This window comes from Esox lucius, chromosome 20 (genome assembly GCF_011004845.1).
Source record: "Esox lucius isolate fEsoLuc1 chromosome 20, fEsoLuc1.pri, whole genome shotgun sequence".
Taxonomy (NCBI): Eukaryota; Metazoa; Chordata; class Actinopteri; order Esociformes; family Esocidae; genus Esox; species Esox lucius.
The window spans coordinates 18,291,719-18,308,667 of record NC_047588.1 but is presented as its reverse complement, the minus strand read 5'-3'; the positions used below and the strand labels follow the sequence as shown (position 1 = coordinate 18,308,667).

Genomic DNA, 16,949 nt, shown 5'->3' with positions numbered 1-16,949 from the left:
AGGCAGCACTGCATTACAGTTTTTCTGAGTTGCTAAAACACTAAACCCCATTCTCTGAACCAAATTCTCGGTGGCCTAAACTAATTTGTTGAATCAGTCTGTCTTTTAACAAAACCTAAAACAAATTCAGGTAGTTAGACACATTTGCAAACCCTAACCCACATTTGCAAAATTCTCACTAAAATCAAATTTCGCACTTGTGTTGCACATTGTTATAACACTGGCAGCAAAAGTTAAACACAACTACAACACACTTGTTTACTCACTGACTCAAAATAGTTCATATGGAGTTAGGAGTGTCTCAATATTCGTAAATATATATAGAAAATATGTGCGTATTCATCACAACTCACAAATAAAAATAGGATTTGTAAATGTGAAAAAATATTTGGTATATAAAAACATAATCTGTAAATATGTGAACATGTTTCACACATATAAATACAATTTGTGAATATGTAAAAACATATTTCACTAATAGAACACAAATCTGTAAAACATTTACAACTGTTGTTTAATAGTTACAAGTGTTGACTTAAATTTACAAATCTTACGTTTATTTACGGATCTTAACTTTATAGTTACACATTTTTGAGACACATGTTCCTTTGGTCGACAAGTTCTCGTGTGCGTGGTTTCAGTCAGAGGGATCGCTTGGTGAGACTTATGGAATATCCGAACTGGAGCCTGGTAGTTTGGAGTCTCTAGGTATAGGACACGTTTTTCCTGAAATGTAAGTATAACGTTTATTTGTATAACAATATTTGAATGCATCACCAATGGGTAATACAAAGCCGAGTGTGTTTTCGACTTTGGCAACTAACTTAAGCACAGTTAGTTATGTCAGCCTACATCTGGTTGGCTAGCTAGCCAGCTAGGCTACTATAGCTTAACTCAAGTAATAAAGGTATCTAACCCGACGCAACAGACTATGTAACCATAGACATATGTACGTAACGGTATGTTGTTGACTTGCACAGCTACATTTGGTTCATTCAGTGTGAGTGTTGCACATCGTGCTGACGTTAGTGGTTATGAAAGGTAAACTGTATGCATGTGTTAGTCCTTCGAATGTGTGTAAGTACAGAGTGATAGCACAGCAACATCATGGTCCACCTCTTTAGTTTGTTAGAAGTGTATGTACTTTTTATTTGGCAAGTATTGGTCGCCACTTGTCAACCTTTCATCACACACCCAATCAGAGAATGATATCTACTGCAGAACCCTCTCACAGGTTATTTGAGAAGGGTTCCCATGATGCTTTAAGTTTAAAACAAACTGGAATATTGGATATTTTTATCAAGAGTAACCCTTAATATAATGTGTTTGTATTTCTGGGGGAGGGGCTTATGGACGGATCTGGCCACAAGACCTCTTCAACATAAGAGGTGATGTCCTCGCGGGCCAGGCGTCAGGGAAAATATTGCCTTGTGTGCTGAATCCACACTTGGATTGATTCCTCGATTGCATTTAGAAAGGGGCTGTAAGGGGCAGGTATAAAAGTGTTTAATGGTTATGATTGTTGAACCGATCTGGACCAGAGCAGCCCGGTGGAAAATAGCATTATCCCAGATGTCAACAAACCTGGCCTGCTCTGGTCTGTCCTGCACAACTGCATGTAGTGCATCTAGAAAAGCAATGATCTGTCCTGTATTGTGTGGCATGGTGATGCAGGACTCCTTGGACACTTAATTGCAGCACACAATGTGATATTTCCCCCACGCTGCCCAGGGACATTTACATAGCATGAGAAGTGTAAATGTAAACAACATCATTTTAATGTTCTCAGATAATCATACCTTTACAACCCAATAGGGCCACTAGGAGACCTCTCTTAACCCACACCATAAATGTCCCTAAATGCACAAAACAGACAATGCAGCAAAAACCATCTTGGCCTTAGATAAAGATACAGGCAAGCCACTTCAGCTACTCCTTCAAGACTAGTTTCCAGGTGACATATTCTAAGCAATAGTCTCAACTCCCAAGCTTTCATATTTTACACAGGGGTCAGGGGTCGTTCCATAAGGATGAATTGAATGCTTTGCAGGTATATTTTCAGGATCAATAACTAAAGAATTCTAAAGTAGAATTGTCTGATCTGGTTCCAACCTACAGAACATAGTGTGGGATTGCTAGATTTAATCCTCACAAAATGTTACCTATTGTTATTTTGGTATGGTTGCATGTTTAGTGCAGTCACAAACAGTCAAATTTGTATGGTGACTTTGACTATAATTGTATAGATTTTTGGCCATATCTTGGCCTTAGATAAAGATACAGCCAAACTACTTCAGCAACTCCTTCAAGACTAGTTTCCAGGTGACATATTCTAAGCAATAGTGTCAACTCTCAAGCTTTCATATTTTACACAGGGGTCAGGGGTCGTTCCATAAGGATGAATTGAATGTTTTGCGTTTTAATTTTCAGGATCAATAACTAAATAATTCCACAGTACAATTGTCTGATCTTGTTCCAACCTACAGAAAATAGTGTGGGGTTGCTAGCTTTTATACTCCCATATAACGAATTGGTATATTTGTTACATATTAGAAATATTTCTAAGTCGAGAGTGCAAAAAAGCCCTATAAATATTGAAGTAGCCGAGATGCCCTACCGAGTAGCCTAGATGCCCTACCAATGTAGCCGAGATGCCTATCTCTCTCTATCCTCTTACTCTCATTGCCTCCATGCTTGCAAAGTTCTCATAATGGCTTCCCTGTTTTGCCTATTTGTAGTGCTAAGGCTCAAACCGATTGGTGTTCTATTTTCTGTGCAAGTGTTTTCAAATGCCTACAACTTCCAGATGATTTTAGCATTTTGAAGTGTTTTCCCAATGATAACAGGTGATTTCGTTTTTGAACAAAGTGTCGGAAAACGTGTGTAGTGTTTTCGCAATAACTGTATTACAGAATTGCAAACAAAGTTGACAATGTGTTTAAGCTATGGCTACACTGTGTTTAAGGTATGCTACAAGAAGTTTAGGTATTGAGGCTTTGGTCTAAGCATTCGGTTTTAGTGTGTCACCAATGGGCAAAAACTGTCATTCGTTTTTGAGTTGGTTAGGTAGGCTAATGTAGCCACTTGGGGAAAAAAAACGTTTTTGCAGTTTACCATTGTAAATAATCAAACGTTTGATAAACCTGCCAGTTTTATGGTCGTGCTATGCGCTACTCGTTGCCACATACTCCTTCCTTTCATTGGGAACTTGAACGTCCGTCGTACCATCGCAACAGTAAAACCACGCACAAGTTGAAATTATTGAACGCATGCGTTACACCAAACGCACTGCAATGTAACATCGGATTGGAAACGTTTTCGGATTGCTTCATTGACAATGAATTACTTGCAGCGAAACGCAAGGAGTTTGACATATCTGGTGGACATGGCTGACATAACTAACTGTGAATAAGTTAGTTGCCTGAAGTCAAAAACACGCTCGGCGTTGTATTACCCATTGGTGATGCAGTCAAATATTGTTATACAAATAAACGTAATACTTACATTTCAGGAAAAACGTGTCCTAGCTTCCTATGGACTCCAATCTACCAGGCTCCAGTCCGGATATTCCATAAGTCCCACGAGATAATTGTCGACCAAAGGAACATGTCTCAAAAAAGTGTAAATATAAAATTCAGATCCGTAAATAAACTTAAGATTTGTAAATGTAAGTCAACACCTGTAAATATTAAACAACAGTTGTAAATGTTTTACAGATTTGTGTTTTATTTGTGAAATATGTTGTGAAAGATAATGTTTTTATTTACCAAATATTTTTTCACTTTAACAAATCCTGTTTGTGATTAATATACGCACGTATTTTATATATATATTTACGAATATTGAGACACATCTAACTCCATATTAATAATTTTGAGTCATTGAGTAAACGATGACAAGTGTGTTGTAGTTGTGTTTAACCTTTGCTGCCAGTGTTATACCAATGTGCAACACAGTGCGAAATGTGATTTTAGTGAGAATGTGTTTAGGATTTTGCAAGGAGAGTGAATGCAATTTGCAAAAGGTGTCTTACTACCTGAATTTGTTTTGGGTTTTGCCAAAAGACTGATTCAACAAATGTAGAATTATTATTAAATTTTTATTGTAAAATGCGTTAACTACATGCCCAGGACATTTGTTTGTGTAGTGTCTAATTAATGCTCTGTAGTTTTTATATATTAACTGGCTGTGTGTATGATCTGAAAGAATTGTTGGATTTTGAGCGCAGACGAAAAGGAGAGTTTGATTTTGAGGCAGGGGTTTTGTAAATATTGTTTGAAGATTTGGATCTGGGTTTAAAGTTTTGATAAAGTGTGTGAATGTGTCTAGCAATTGTGAAAAACTGTAAAAATAGACACTATTCTGTAGACTCAGGAACACGTCCAAAAACCTATGAACACAGTATGTCGCTGCATCCACAAATGGAATTTTAAACTCTAGCCATGCAAAGAAGAAAACAGATGTAAACGATCCAGAAGCGCCAGCGCCTTCTCTGTGCCCACAACCATTTAAGATGGACTGAGGAGAAGTGGAAACTGTCCTGTGGTCTGATTAATCAACACTTTTGATTATTTTTGGGAATCATGGATGCTGCATCCTCTGTGCTAAAGAGGAGAGGGACCATCCGGCTTGTTATCAATGAACAGTTCAAACCCAGCATCCGTGATGGTATGGGGTTGCATTAGTGCACATGGCATGGGTGACTTGCACATCTGTGGATACACCATTAATGCTGAAAAATATATACAGGTTTTGGAGCAACATATGCTGCCATCCAGAAGATGCCTTTTTCAGGGAAGGCCTTGCTTATTATAAGACAATGTCAAACCACATTTGGCATTTATTAAAACAGCATGGCTTCATAGTAAAAGAGTCAGGCCTGCTTGAAGTCCAGACCTGTCCCCTATTGAAAACATTTGTTGCATTATGAAATGAAAATACAACAATGGAGACCCTGAACTATTGTGCAGCTGCAATCCTACATAACGCAAGAATGTCAAGTCACCTTTATTTATAAAGCAGATTTTAAAACAACAAGTGTCTACTAAAGGTATTGTACAATCAAGTGTCTATGACAGCAAAAGGAAAACCAATGCATAAAACATATATTTTCATAGGACATGACAGATATAAACACAACTTCCTACCTATTTGCAGACTCAAATGCTAAGTAAAAAGACAGGTCTTAAGGTGTGATTTAAAAATCTTTGGAGCAGCAACATAAAAGCCACAGTCTCCTTTCAACGTTAATTGAGACCGTGGAGCACACAAAAGCAATTGGTTGGAAGACCTAAGGGTCCTTGAGCAAGAGTGGTGGCTGAGGAGGTCAGAAAAATAGGAGGGTGCTGATCCATTTAGCGCATTAAATACAAATAAAATAACCTTAAAATCAAGTTAAGGTTCTTTACAATAAATATGTACACTGATGGATTATTAACAATAACTGGTGGAGTCTGTGGGGCCAAATACAGCAACTTCTGTTTTTGTGTTATTTAATGTCTGTTTCTGTGTTATTTAACATCTGTTTTTGTGTTATTTAACTGGAGCAAGTTGTCAGCTAGCTAGTATTTTATGTCTCGAAAACAATCAGAGAGTGATTTCAGTCTGTAAAAAAGAATAGACAAGAACAACATTGGAACGACATTGAACATAAAATGACAGACTGACATACTCGATTGTTAACTATATTGCCTTATATATTTCAATGATGGCTTTTATTTTGAAAAAGAAAATCTGAGTTAGTGCTGCTAGCATAATATCCTGCTGCTAGAAGAACGGTAATGAAGCCTCGAATGGCCATCACTACTCTCATGTGGATACACTGAGCAGGCTAGATACTGAGCCATGGGGAGCAGAAAAGAACTGTCAAAAGACCTGTGTAATAAGGTAAGGGCACTTTATAAAGATGGAAAAGGATATAAAAAGATATCTAAAGCCTTGCAAATGCCAGTCAGTACTGTTCAATCATTTATTAAGAAGTGGAACATTTGGGGATCTCTTTATACCAAGCCAAAGTCAGGTAGATCAAGAAAGATTTCAGCCAAAACTGCCAGAAGAATTGTTCAGGATACAAAGAAAAACCCACAGGTAACCTCAGGAGAAATACAGGCTGCTCTGGAAAAAGACTGTGTGGTTGTTTCAAAGAGCACAATGACCCTAAGCACAAGGCCAAGTTGACCTTCCAGTGGTTACAGCAGATTAAGAAGGTTCTGGAGTGGCCATCACAGTCTCCTGACCTTAATATCATCAAGCCACTCTGGGGAGATCTCAAATATGTGGTTCATGCAAGACGACAATAGAATTTGCATGACCTTGAGGCATTTTGCCAAAACGAATGGGCAGCTATATCACCTGCAAGACAACTATTTAAAAAGACTGCTCGGTGTCATTGATGCTAAAGGGGACATTAAATTATTAAAAACTAAGGCTATGCAGACTTTTGAACAGGGGTCAGTTCATTTATTTATTTTTTGCCATGTTTTATGATTGTGCCATTCTGTTACCTACAGTTGAATGTGAATCCCATAAGAAAAAAATAATAATGTTTTGCCTGCTCACTCATGTTTTCTTTAAAAATGTTACTTATTTTACCAATTCTCCAAGGATATGCAAACTTTTGAGAACAACTGTATTTATATATTACAGTCTGATGTACTGTAAGCTAGTTTTATATATACATATGCCAGATAGGCCACCACAAAAACAAACAACATGCCGAAATATAAAAGGTAACAGTTTATTTTCAGGTTTAACACTTCATGGAATAAGTTCTTGGGTAGCTTGTGTAAATCCATTAAATCATGTTATCACATTTGTTTTTAATTTTACCATCAAATTTACAACACCTTCCCTCAGTACTGAGTTGAATGCCACAATGCTCTAAAAAAAATTAATAAAAAGTCCAGAACACGTTGATTAGGCAGTTATATTTATTACTTATTTGCTTTTAAGGAAAGACTAATTGTCCCTGTGTCTTTTTGTAATATTTGCCAAAATCATTTCATACAATGTTGATTATTTTATCAATACATTTATCCATTCCAATAAAACAATGGCTCATTGTAGCTTTTTGGGTTTTCAGAACCAGGCTTAACACTGACTCAGTACCCACACAATGTTCTAAACCCTGTCTGTTTAATTTCAGATTTGTCATCCAAAAAACAAAACAATATTGGTGAAAAACAAACACATTACACAATAGGTACATATCTAGTATTTCTGCCACACAAAATTCTAGTTTACAGTTTTATTTGCCGTTGACAGATGTTTGTGTTGTAACAACCCTTTGTAGTAGTGAAAGGGAATCTTCTATCATATGGTTGACTATGGACATCTCCCCCTAGTGTTGACACACAGCTTATTTTAAACCATAAGCTCATTTCCCACTTCAAATCACCACACCTCATTCCAAGGCAAACCTCCCGGAGTATAAACTAGAAACTGTGAATGTGGAATCTATGATGTGGATTCTCTATCTAGATTTGTTGTGTTGTTGTTGCTTACTCTACAGCTACTATTATGTGTAATTTCTAGGACTACACATTTGAACATGTTGTACAACAAACCGTAGCTGTACAGTACTACAGTAGTAACTGTATACGTGACTTCAGCCTAGAACAGTGATTTCTATTGGAGAATCAGTTTGTGTATCTTCATACTAAACCATCTTTGATTTAATGCTTTTATTTTATCATTTGAAATATGGCTATTGAGGCAGACAGACTGTACCATACAAAACAAAGCCACGGTTAAATTCTGATTACTCTCTAACTCTGGCGGTTATGGAGTTGCTGCCCAATAGTGAAACTTTGGTGAATGTAATCATTTCCTTTTATAAACTCAGGCTATAACATACTTAAAGAAAAAGGTATCATCAGAATTGTATCTACACATATGTTGGAATTATTCTTTTCTGCCCCAATGCATTGTGTACATTACACTGCACCCTGTTTCTGCAGTATCTTTTGTTGTAACTGACAAGGAATGCTGTATTGTATATCCCAAATTAGACTACACTGTTTACACAAAAGACAAAGAACACACACAGAATCTTTACTGCCATAGATTTTTTTAACCCCTTTTTTTTTTCCTTACCCAATTTTGTTGTATTAAATTGTATCTACGGGCTTGTCTCATCGCAGCAACTCCCGACCGATTCCAGAGAGCAAAAAAATCATGTGAAACCTACCATGTATTGATGCAAAGCCCTTGTGCTTTTTTCCATACTGTTCTTCCAACCGGGCAATCGTATTGGTGGTTTTGTCTTTATACATTTTTTCCTCTCAAGTCATGACTCAAAGTGCAATGTTTTGAATGGTCTGTTTTGGGGGATGTGGGTAAGTCATCAGTCTTTGGGTGGAAGGACATTACTATCAAAGTGTCCCTGGTTGGTGATGTTTCCTGCAGGGAAGTACCTCGCCACCACGAAGGACGAGCCATCTGATGCAGTGGCTTTCCCCACTCCCAGCTTTTTACTGCCCTTCCACACCATCGCTGTGAAATGACCTGGGAAGGAGAGCGTGAGAAAGGAGAGTGAGGGTTAGCCAAGCTAAACACTGAAGAAAGCTGTCTGCAGCACTGCTTTAAATATTTACAGCTACAGAACCCTGTATTTATTTCCTCTCTGTCTCCATTTTGCTTCTTTTCCACCATGTACACTCCCACATCCTTGAAATTCAGAATAGTCTGGGAATGGCCATCACACAGTTCAGCCATGAGACCCAGCATGAGTTAACACAACACTGTGGCATCTAGCACTACAAGTCAGTGTTGGGGTTTTAGGTTTCGATTTTAAGGGTTCGGTAATGGTTAGGTTATTGAGGTTAGGGTAAGAGTATATTTGTTCTGTTCCCCACAAGGATAGAAACCCCTCCGTGTGTGATTGTGCCTTACCTGTGCCAGAGGAGAAGCCAGGCCGGTTGAAGTTATATTGTTTGACTTCATCATACCAGCGGTCAGCTACATCCTTGCCTATACACAGGGAGAGAACAGGTTACTGGTTATTGCGCAACATTCTCATTGTTTCCCTTGAACAGTGTTGAAGTAGCATGGGTCTAAACCCCAAGAGACCTAGAACCCCACCCCCACATTTGTTGCCTTTCCTGAACTAATGCCAGCTATTTTCATTCCTTTTGGCTCTACATTGCTGACAGCTGCTTGAGTACTTCCTATTGCTGGGTTGTGTGGTTGTCCCAGCTAGCCGTCTGAAGATGACTGCCCTAACTCTACGTCGTTTGGACAACAGCGTCCGCTACATCACCAAAATGTCATGGAGAAATAAATAAATGAAGGCAACAGAGCGAACTCATGGTTTCAAAGGAACATTCCAGAGATGAACTGAGCATGACCCAGTGGAAGACTATGTATCCATATGAGAAGGTTATTAATCACAGTAGACTGTAGTGCAGACACATAGTTGTGCTCTTAGTCATGTTCTTGTTGCTGAAACACTCTGAACACAGAGTAGGGAAATTATCCTTGCATAGTCTAGACCAAACGAAACACTAACCCACATTTCTCTCTCTGTGATGTTACCAACTGTACAGTAGGCTACAAGGTGAGTCAATGGACACCTTTCTGCGTTGGCAAACAATTGCAGCAGGGCAATCCGTACAACTTCCAGTTGCTTGTTTGAGTCAATTTCTACAATTTCATAGATTTCACTCTCTCTCTACCTGAAGGGAGTGTTTGTTGTCATGGCTACTGGATACAGATGACAGTGACTGCTAGCTTGTTGGTGCTGGCAACAACAGCCGGACATTAAAATGTGTACAATAAACAAAAGTTTACCGTTTAGGCTTTAGCTAAATAATATCAGCTGCACAATACTGCTTGTTGTCTGAGGAAGGTATTATGCTGATTCTGAACTTCAGGGCTGTTGAGATACTCAAAATGGTAATGGGGTTCTTGAGCAGACATTTACACACTTTACACAGGTAGGGAAATATGGAAATAGACTTATGGGATTTGGGATTTAGCTTTCCCGCCGGAAAGTGGAATTACAACATCAGCCTTCCAATCTATAAAGGGTTGAAACAGGCAGAAGATACGGGCTGAGATTAGAGACGGGTCTGCTGAGGGAAGTGGTCCAGATCGTCAAGCCCAGCTGAGTTATAAAGGTACAGATTTTGCAGGTCTTCTGCACCTTGTTCACTTGTTTTAAAATAGGCAACAAATTCATGTGAGTGCAATCCTGCATTCACCTCCCCGGTTGAATGAGTGCATAGTTTCCTAGTCTTCCGGAAGAGTCCCCAGTCGATATTATGGAGATCATAGCTTTGAGCCAGAGTAGGTGTTTTCCTTGGATCAGCTCAGAATTTTCAGTGTTAAAACTGAGCACCTTTTATATGAGTTTAAATGAACACCTTACAATGGTGATGGTGTGTATTTCTGCTAGGAGTAACAGAATGAGTGTGCACGTTTACCTGGCTGGTCATAGGAGGCCCAGGCCAGGTTCTCTCCACAGCTCCCCCTGCTGGACTCAATACTGTGCTTCAAGATTCGTGTGCTGGCCAGGGACTCGGCATACCTACAGGGTAGAGATAACGACAGATACTTAGATATAATGGACTCCAGAAGGATGAGAACCTCACTTACTAAACAATTCTGAAATGACACATACTTGTCATATGTTCTACTACAAACAAATCTATAAAGTATCAGAATTTGCAATCTCCCAGCTCCTTTTGAATCAGTGCAACACTGATATTACCACATTCCTGTTTTGCAAGATGCACCAGATGCACGATTTTTCAATTTTTTATGTGAGTTGTATAGAAAGAAGACATACTGTTGAAGTACCAATATCATGATTTCAAACCCAACACTTTCAACTGCTATGCTACCTGCAAGCCCTATGATGCAATAGCATGGTATTATTTGCAGTATTATATTAACATCATACATGCTAAAGGCTTTGTACATTTCTATTAGTCTACAGTATAGCCTACCTTGGCTGTAGTGGTTAAATAAAATAGGTGGGTATACTCTAGCTGATCTCTTAAAAAATACTTTCAATGCATGACTACACAAAGCTGTGTAAGAATAATGAAGAATATAAAAGGTTAAGGATATTTACTTACGGAAGACAATGTAAGAGGAGAATGTGACTAATTGAAAGCAAAACAAAATAGAAAGAGTAGCTTGCGAAATATTTAAGTAGTTTTAATGTCCAAAAGGTTTGGTGTCTGCTGCTTAAGGTAGAGGACATCTGGGTTATACATTTATTCCAGGATCCATCCACAATAATAAATGTAAATTGCTTGATAACTAGTGAGTCTCTGATTGTGATGTTTGAGGAAGGAGGAGTTAAGTAAACAAGTTGATTTAATGGCCATGTCTCTGATAAAGGACGATATGAGTGGAGGAGATGGAGGATGTATGTGTGTGGTGGTAGTCTGTGCGGGTGTGGTTAACCCACCGAGTGGCCTCTCTGCTCAGCTTACTGCTCAGCTTTAGAGGGGGTGCCTGGTGCTTCCTACGATAGTCGTTATGACTCCGCAACACCTCCTCTGAAAACTGCTTAGAGGCTGAGAGAGACAGAAGGAGAATAATGTTAAAAACTAAATGAAATAGTCCCATGGTTATTTAACTCCGGCCTTGGAAAAACATACAGCAACCTTAGTTCAGCACCTAGTGAACATGTCAAGGCCCAACTGATGTCAGAAGTGGGATAACTCAATTGAATGAGGGACAGTTTGGTTTGCTTCATCTAAAAGTAGTGTATCATTTTAACTCTGTACATGAGGGCATTCATTATAATTTTTTATAAAATGAATGTGAAGAGGAGAAAACTTAGAGTAAATTGAGTTGTATGGCCTCTATTTAGCCGTTCCCAGGCTGTAGTGAGTTCATGCTACATACTACACAGACAATAGCAGGGAATACATTGGGTCATCCCTCCTCCCAGCCTGGTGACAATCACAGCCCTACACACATCTCCTGTCTTTCACACAATGAGGTAATTCACACCCAGAAAACACATGAACACAAGTCAACTCACACCCCACTGCCCTAAGATGGTTTCAGCCATTGCAACCTGTTCCCTTGCCCCACTTTTAATGGAGGAGAATCAATGCACAAAAACATTCTCTCATAAGCACAAATGTAGTTGGCAAACTGGGAGTTCCTCTACTAGCACGGTGCTCCTGATACACTAAATAGCGGTTTCATTTTTAATTCATAAGGGAGAAAACTTACCCAGCACATGCGCATTAAAATAAGATTTACAACTTCAAAAATGCCTACCCTTTTTCTTAGTGCATAATAAAACCCCTTCGCCCCAGATACAGAAAGAGCTTCAGCTTACCTCATTATTTAGACACACATGGCATGTGCTAATACACACAAACAAAAAGACACTGTTACACCCCCACATGCGCGCGCGCGCGCGCACGCACGCACGCACGCACGCACACACACACACACACACACACACACACACACACACACACACACACACACACAGGGCAAAGACTTGACTTGTTTTTACTCTTTCACTTGGTATCACACATTGACACACATGTAGTCTTACCTGATGTCCCCATGGCACATGAACTCTTGTTTCTTCCGGATTAGTCCTCTCTCCACTGACTTAAGCAGCTGCTGTTAATTTTTGCAGACTCTCCCCCTTTCCTTACCTCTTTCTCTAAATCAACCGTTGTTCCTCTTACTCCTACTTCTCTCTATACTAAAATATCTTTATCAAACACTCTGTCCTATCTTATCTGACACTTACAAACCCTGCTGTTCACTTGAACACACGAACATCTTCCTTCTCTGTATCTCTCTGTAACACACAGGCTTCCCCCCTCTCTCTCTCTCTCTCTCTCTCTCTCTCTGTCTCTCTCTCTCCCCTTCTGTATAACTGAAAGGAGAGGCCAAGCACTCTTGTCGGTTCTGGTGACATCATCTCTATGAGACCATGTCCTTTTATGGCCTGATATTCATTCTTTTTGCTGGAAACAGTTAGCTGGGCATTACAGCCCTAGCTGGTGAACAATAACATTTTGAATGATTAGGATTTAGGTTACACACATCAATAACCTTTCCAAAGAATGAATGGGTATGGGGCTTACATTATTATTTTTAGGTACATACAGTGGGAGAAAGAAAAAAATATTCATAACAAAAAAGAAAAACAGAATAAAGAAAAGGTCTCTACTAAACAGTCCTCCAAGCCATACCCCTCTATGCCAAAATGAGACAAAGAAATTCATTTTGGCGGGGATTGGATACTCTGATAGTTTGACATGTGTCATGTATGGGAGAAAAATATTAGATATTCTGGCATTGTAGTTTTTTGGTGTGATCCCTGTTCTTTTACTGTTTACTTTCAGACATTTAATAATTGTATCATTTCAAATCCAAGGTGGTGGAATATAGAGAAAAAGCCACAAGGTGAAGCTTCTTAAAGGAGAATGTCTGGCCCCGCCCTAGAAACATCAGTATGTTTACAATGAAGCTCCCTCTACAGAACTCAAACACTCACCAACTGGATAGTGAATGATATTCAAAGTCAGGTGTCTTTGTGTGATTAGCCTGCTCAGTGGCCACACCCCCAGACTCCAGTTTTGGGTTTGCGGGGGCTGGACCTGGCTGCCTGGAACAGCTGGTCCTTGTAACTTGACAGTTGCTACCAAAGTCCACTTAACAGGCGGTTGAACTTCAAAGTTTCCTGGGCCAATGAAGAGCCATGAGAACCAGTGAAAGATCTCTGTCCGTTGGAGCACCCCGCAAAAGTTATTATATGTTTAATTGCGTTTAATCTCAGGAGAACGTGGAGCCTCTGATGAAAATGGCGAGATGGGTTCTGCACTGAACCTGTCACCTCCACAGAACCCCCAAGCCTTAATTTATAGCTATAATAATCAGAAGCAAAAGCAAACTTGCATCCCAAGCCAAAATCGTTTTAGGGTCATTTGTCCCTTTTGCGTGTGGCCCGAGAACAGAACACACCAAAGGAGAGGAACCCCATGAAGTGAATGTGAGGGAGCATTACAGTGGTTTGTGTTGCCACCTGCTGCCATTATCCCACTACTACCAGCCAGCTAAACTCCAAGGTGTAGGGGATTGTATATACAGCTCTGAAAAAAATTAAGAGACCACTGCACCTTTTCTTTTCTTTCCAAAAAAGTCGAAAAGGAAGGTTTTGAGTGAGGAACAGAAGGGTTAAAATTAAGAGACCACTGCAAATTGAAAGCTCAGACAAAATGTGTAGTAATATTATAAGTAGATATTCTGAATCAAAGAATGATGGAGGACCATCCACTGGGAGGAGGATGAACTACTGTCTACAGGTTTTAGTTTTTTGTATTTTACATTTGAATCATTATAATTTTTTTATTTTTACCATTTTTAGAAATGCCCATAAATAAAAAAAACTAAAAGCTGTGTATTGTAGTTCATCCTCACCTGATTTAGAATATGCACTTTTCATAGTCATGGCAAATGTTTTGTAGAAGCTACAGATTATTATTATTCGTTTTTGTTAATTTCGAATTTTTTTATTTTTAAAACTTAAAAGCCGTGTATTGTAGTTCATCCTCTCCCTATTCAGAATATGCACTTTTCATAGTTATGGCAAACTTTTTCTATGTGGTATTGAAGATTGATTTCAGAAATTGGTCTCAAAACAATAATAATTTGGAAAATTATAAAAGCCTGTGCATTGTAGTCTATTCTCCCTGATTCAGAATATGCATAGTCAAGCACACAATTTTTATGGTCTTGGCACACTTTTTACAGGAGCAACTGAATTTTTCACAAAAAATTTACATTGAAAATATAAAAATAAAAGCCATGGATTGTTGCCCATTCTGAAAACTCACAATTCATAGCCATGGCACACATTTTAAGTGTTCGGTTTTCTAATATTTATCAAATTTAGCAAGCAAGTTCATTTATATAGCACAATTCATACATAGAAGCAATTCAGTGTGCTTTACAAAGAAAAATTACAAAAATATAAAGATACAATAGCATAAAACAAATACTCAAATGGAAACATCAAAACAACATCATAATAATAAAACATAGAATAATAAAATAGAAATAAAATAAAGGCAGGATTAAAACACAAGAAGCTATACAAGCTGTAAGGCAAAAAACTATGCGGTTAAGTTAAGTTTAAGTGCTCAGTAATAGGCATGTGAAAAGAGAAGTGTTTTTAACCTGGATTTAAAAATGTATACGTTTGGGTCACGTCTAAGATCTTCTGGAAGTTTATTCCAGTTGTGTGCAGCATAACTGCTAAATGGAGCTTGGCCATGTTTTGTTTGGACTCTTGACTCTACTAGCTGATCTGAGTTCATGGATCATGTTCTTCAAACATATCAGAAATGTATTTGGGGCCTAAACCATTCAGTGATTTATAAACCAGAAGCACTACTTGCATGGATGAGCTTCTCTTTGTCTTTTTGGGACACCAACCCCTAGATTCTGGGTATATTTTTAAGATGATAGAATGCTGTTTTGGTGACCGCTTTGATATGACTGTTAAATGTTAGGTCTGAGTCAGAACACCAAGAACACCAAGATAACGCACTTGGTCCCTGGTTTTTAGAATCCAGCTCTTTCATAGTTATTATATTTTTGTTGCAAAACACAATCTCGGTTTTGTCATGGTTTAATTGTAAAAAGTTTGGTTCATTCAGGTATTTATGTGCTCTTTACAGTGACACAGTGAGTCTATTGAGCTGTTGTCTTACGGTTCAAAAGTCATATATTTTTGAGTATCATCTGCATAGTTATGGGAGTTAATGTTGTTTGTAGAATTTGGCCCAGAGGTACAGTGGGGAGAACAAGTATTTGATACACTGCCGATTTTGCAGGTTTTCCTACTTACAAAGCATGTAGAGGTCTGTCATTTTTATCATAGGTACACTTCAACTGTGAGAGACGGAATCACATTGTATGATTTTTAAATAATTAATTTGCATTTTATTGCATGTCATAAGTATTTGATCACTTACCAACCAGTAAGAATTCCGGCTCTCACATACCTGTTACTTTTTCTCTAAGAAGCCCTCCTGTTCTCCACTCATTACCTGTATTAACTGCACCTGTTTGAACTTGTTACCTGTATAAAAGACACCTGTCCACACACTCAATCAACCAGACTCCAACCCTCCGCAATGGCCAGGTCCAGAGAGCTGTGTAAGGACATTAGGGATACAATTATAGACCTGCACAAGGCTGGGATGGGCTACAGGACAATAGGCAAGCAGCTTGGTGAGAAGGCAACAACTGTTGGCACAATTATTAGAAAATGGAAGAAGTTCAAGATGACGGTCAATCTCCCTCGGTCTGGGGCTCCATGCAAGATCTCACCTCGTGGGGCATCAATGATCATGAGGAAGGTGAGGGATAAGCCCAGAACTACACGGTAGGACCTGGTCAATGACCTGAAGAGAGCTGGGACCACAGTCTCAAAGAAAACCATTAGTAACAGACTACGCCGTCATGGATTAAAATCCTGCAGCGCACGCAAGGTCCTTCTGCTCAAGCAAGCGCATGTCCAGGCCTGTCTGAAGTTTGCCAATGACCATCTGGATGATCCAGAGGAGGAATGGGAGAAGGTCATGTGGTCTGATGAGACAAAAATAGAGCTTTTTGGTCTAAACTCCACTTGCCGTGTTTGGAGGAAGAAGAAGGATGAGTACAACCCCAAGAACACCATCCCAACTGTGAAGCATGGAGATGGAAATATCATTATTTGGGGATGCTTTTCTGCAAAGGGGACAGGACGACTGCACCATATTGAGGGGAGGATGGATGGGGCCATGTATCGCGAGATCTTGGCCAACAACCTCCTTCCCTCAGTAAGAGAATTGAAGATGGGTCGTGGCTGGGTCTTCCAGCATGACAACGACCCAAAACACACAGCCAGGGCAACCAAGGAGAGGCTCTGTTATAAGCATCTCAAGGTCCTGGAGTCAGACCTGAACCCA

At 39.1% G+C, this 16,949-nt stretch overlaps 1 protein-coding gene across 1 annotated transcript; it reads right to left on the bottom strand.

Moving 5' to 3' along the window:
- Positions 1–6,720: 6,720 nt before the first annotated feature.
- Positions 6,721–12,895, bottom strand: glipr2l (GLI pathogenesis-related 2, like). The gene is made up of 5 exons (XM_010896987.3): positions 12,533–12,895; positions 11,420–11,528; positions 10,425–10,528; positions 8,893–8,970; positions 6,721–8,505 (listed from the first exon to the last, which is right to left on the bottom strand). Exons 1-5 carry the CDS (start codon positions 12,543–12,545, stop codon positions 8,345–8,347), a joined length of 465 nt encoding a protein of 154 aa, XP_010895289.1. The 5' UTR covers positions 12,546–12,895; the 3' UTR covers positions 6,721–8,344.
- Between the last annotated feature and the right edge of the window lie 4,054 nt (positions 12,896–16,949).

Excerpts from the sequence above, each read along its gene's own strand:
- glipr2l (XM_010896987.3), bottom strand. Across the intron at positions 8,971-10,424 it reads GGCCTCCTATGACCAGCCAG|GCAAGGATGTAGCTGACCGC; the intron begins GTAAACGTGCAC and ends CCCTGTGTATAG. Across the intron at positions 8,506-8,892 it reads TGGCTTCTCCTCTGGCACAG|GTCATTTCACAGCGATGGTG; the intron begins GTAAGGCACAAT and ends TCTCCTTCCCAG.